General features: G+C 31.8%; 1 protein-coding gene across 1 annotated transcript; it reads left to right on the forward strand.

Moving 5' to 3' along the window:
• The first annotated feature begins 876 nt into the window (after window positions 1-876).
• LOC114402761 (transcription repressor OFP13-like) lies at window positions 877-1866 on the forward strand. Its single transcript, XM_028365426.1, has one exon. It carries the CDS (start codon window positions 1055-1057, stop codon window positions 1772-1774), a length of 720 nt encoding a protein of 239 aa, XP_028221227.1. The 5' UTR covers window positions 877-1054; the 3' UTR covers window positions 1775-1866.
• The last annotated feature ends 1990 nt before the right edge of the window (window positions 1867-3856 follow it).

Here is a 3856-nt window from a genome sequence, read left to right on the forward strand (position 1 = left end):
TCCTTCAAGTCAGATGACAGCTTATTTATTATATCTGATGATCATATATGGTACAAGAGGTAAAAAAAAAAAAAAAAAACAGAGCAAAGTTCCTGATAAATAGAGAGCCTAGTTTTAGATCTCAACCTCCCTTCTCTAATAAATACTTTGGGTGAGCACAAGTATGCGTGATACAACCGTTCCCCCTTTAAATCCTTCACATGAATTCACCTTCTTTCCTCTACTAGCTATTGTCATAGTCTTTTCTAACCACAAAGATTTCACTTAATCTGCCCTACATATCTTTTTTCACAATTTTATCACATAAATGTAAAGGTTAACGGCAGGTGACCTTCGGTTTAACTCCAAACGATATTAGGGTCAAGTACACACCGTTTCTTGGTCTAATATTAGACCTTATTGATCCTTTGTTCCTAAAAAGAATGTGCACCCAAGTTAAAGAGATATGATAACGATAAATGTCATATTGTTGTGTTATGAAACAATAAATAATTTTTTTTCTCACATAATTTTCATCATCTAGAAACTATTTTGTCGGACATACTATTGGTACTAAATATAAATATCTCTCTTAACTTTTAATCAGATTCAAATCTTAATTTGTCACGTTACAAAAAACTGATCTGTTAGTTAAAAAACTTAAATATATATCACACACATAAATTGATCAGATTTATAAACACAGGAATCACGAATTACCTAATAATTTCTGCTTCTACTAGACCTGTTTGCCCTTGAATTATATCTGTCATTTTTATGAGGCAGACACTGCTGAAAGAAAGTACTGTTACATTCAGTTGTTGATGGGAGCATTGAATACCATTGAATTTTACAAACCTACAAATTAAATTCACCCATGAAAGCACTTACCAGACCCCATTTCTTTGTCATATTCTATTGCGTTCCCTCAGAGCCTCTTTGCTTTAAATACTCCCCTTCTGATCAAATTTATTACAGGCACCAACCAGAACGCCTCCCAAATCCCATAGAAGCACAAACACCATCACATCCTCAGCGGGAAAAAAGAAACAAACACTAATATCAGATAGATCCAATGGGAAAGAAATCTTTGAAGCTGCCCTCTCTTTTCAAAACCAAAGAAGCCCCAAGAAATCATCATCATCCATGGCAATTCATGCCCTCTTGTGGCCACTCAAAGACCCTCTCTTTCCGTGGTGGAGATGATGACATGTTCAAGACAGTTAACTCTATGTTCTTCGACCCTTCAGCAGAGAGCACTATCGAAACTCCCAAGTCATGGTTCACAACCTCATCTGAATCTGCAAGCATCTCAACTGAGTCAGAAGACTACTACTACTGTGATGGGGAGTCTTTGGAGATGTTGGTACGTGGTGTGAGGTCAGAGAGGCTTTTTTTCGAACCTGGTGACACAAGTTCCATCTTGGAAAAGGCCAAGGCTAGTGGATTTCCCTTCAAAGAAAGTGTGGTCCTAGCCATGGAGTCAGAGGACCCTTATGAGGACTTCAAGAGATCAATGGAGGAGATGGTTGAGTCTCATGGAGTGAGGGATTGGGAAGGCTTGGAGGAGCTTTTAACTTGGTACTTAAGGGTCAATGGTAAAAACAATCATGGGTTTATAGTGGGTGCTTTTGTTGATTTACTCTTTAGTTTAGCTGCTTCTAATGGTTCTAACACTTGTTCTGATTCAACTTCATATTCTTCTGCTGTTTCTTCTTTTGCTTCTTCCCCCTTGAGTGGCCAGAATGAGATTGTTGAGCATGGGATTGGGAATGATGGTGCTGTAACATCTTAGCATTAGCAGTAATTTCATATCTTTTTTTGTATACATTTGTAGATTAAAAGAAATGCTTAGTAAGAATGAATCAAATTAACTCATCGTGATTATGTGTTTTAGTATATAATTTATGTTCTTGCTACGATTGTTTGTTTTACACGTTTACTTGCACATAATGTGTCCATAGCATAGATGAAAGGCTGGTTCTTACTCCTTTTTCACAAACACATATCAAAGGAGTGAGGGAGCCATCTGTCATGTATCACATGGTTGCCGGGTTTTTGAACGTGACATTACACTATACTTATTTATGAAATATTGCCGAATCTGAAATTTGTCTCTCTCTTATTTAGTATGCATTTACATTATTGCATGGAATTTATAGTTATTGTTGATTTATTCTATATTTTTAACTAACAAAGTCTTATACAATTGAGAAATGATTGAATCGTGCTAATTAAAATTCAACTCTTAGTTGTTTAAAGAGAAAATATCATTAAAAAGGATAAAAAAATACTAACAAGTTTTTGTGTTGTTGAAATTACTAACAATTATTGTTGATCTGCACTAAATAATTTTTTTTCTAAATATTATTTAAGATTACCTTGATTCACTTTAGCCAATACATGTGGATTGTGGAAGAAAAATGGCACAGATACTAACATATACAATGTGCACAACAAAAATTAAATTTTTGCAAATTAAAATTAATATATTTTGATAGTAATTAGTTGGTGAAATGATAACTTTATTGACATAAAAAAATTACCCAGTCATCCCCACTTTCACGATAAGAGGAAAAAAAAAACATCTTATAATATTATTGACATATAATTTTAAGAATTCAAAGCTTTCATTTTATTGGTGAAATTTAATTTCAAATAAATTTACTCATTTTGAACAAGGAAATATTCTTAATTACGAAACCAGAATATGATCTTGCCTAGCCTCGATTTATAATCAAGTATTTTGTATATTAAGAAATGAAATTTTTCAATACTCTTTTTTGGAAGATACGCGTTGTTCATGAAAAAATAATGTTTAGGACGTGATTATTTACCTTACACGAGTTTGCAGAAACTTTTCAATTTTGTTTTATAGAATGTGATGTCATAGAAAGTTTTATACCTGATCAATTTTAATTTTATACGAAACAGTAATTGGTCCATTGAAAGAAATCACTAATCCCCATTCTGGTTAATTTTTAGTTACTGTAATAAAAATAATCTACGTATGTAATATCACGGGGGTTTAAGATGCTTCGTCTGCTCGATGTGGGGAAGGTAAAATAAGAGGAGGTGGATTTTTTCAATTTTCAAAAATATTCCAAATTTTGAGGCAACTGGTAATTTTTTTTTTTAAGTTTTAATAAGAAAAACTTTTTTTTTTCGAACCAATAAGAAAAGCATTTAATAATGGAGAGTTGGTCCACCGCTGGAATTGGTGTAGGTTATTTGGTTGGTTGGTTTTAACTCGTAAATGAGAATTTTATTCTCACTCTTTTTTTTTTCTCTTCATATTTCTTACTTTTTTTTCATTCTGAAAATTAATTTCTTAAAATAGGAACGGATCGTTGAAGGCTTGAAGCAACCAGAAACGGGGCTTTGGGCATTGATGAAACACCTTCGTAATTTTAAAGCAGGAAAATTACTTTTTATTATTTGCAGTAATTTATTAAAAGGGGTGATAAATATAATACAACTAATGTAATTTTATAACCAAATGTAGTTATTTTGTTAAAATTTACAGGATCGGGTTCAATCTCGCATGTTACTCGTCTCGTCCAATGTTTCCCGTGTGCAAGCTGACAAAGACAAATGTTTTTTTGTGTTGAGTAAATTACCCTAATGATGTCTCGTGAAAATACATTAAACATCTTGTGAATTTTTAACGGAGAATGATTTTAGTGTAATATATAAGGGTTGGTTTAGTTTGCATTTTTATTTTTTGTTTTTATTTTTTTTAAAATTATTTTATTTTCTAAATATTAAAATTTTAAAAATATGTTTAGTTTGACTTTTTATTTTTTATTTTTAAGAAATAAAAATACTAAAAATACAAATGAAATTTTATTATTTTTAGTTTTTAATTCGTTTGAGA

This window comes from Glycine soja, chromosome 20 (genome assembly GCF_004193775.1).
Source record: "Glycine soja cultivar W05 chromosome 20, ASM419377v2, whole genome shotgun sequence".
Lineage (NCBI taxonomy): Eukaryota > Viridiplantae > Streptophyta > Magnoliopsida > Fabales > Fabaceae > Glycine > Glycine soja.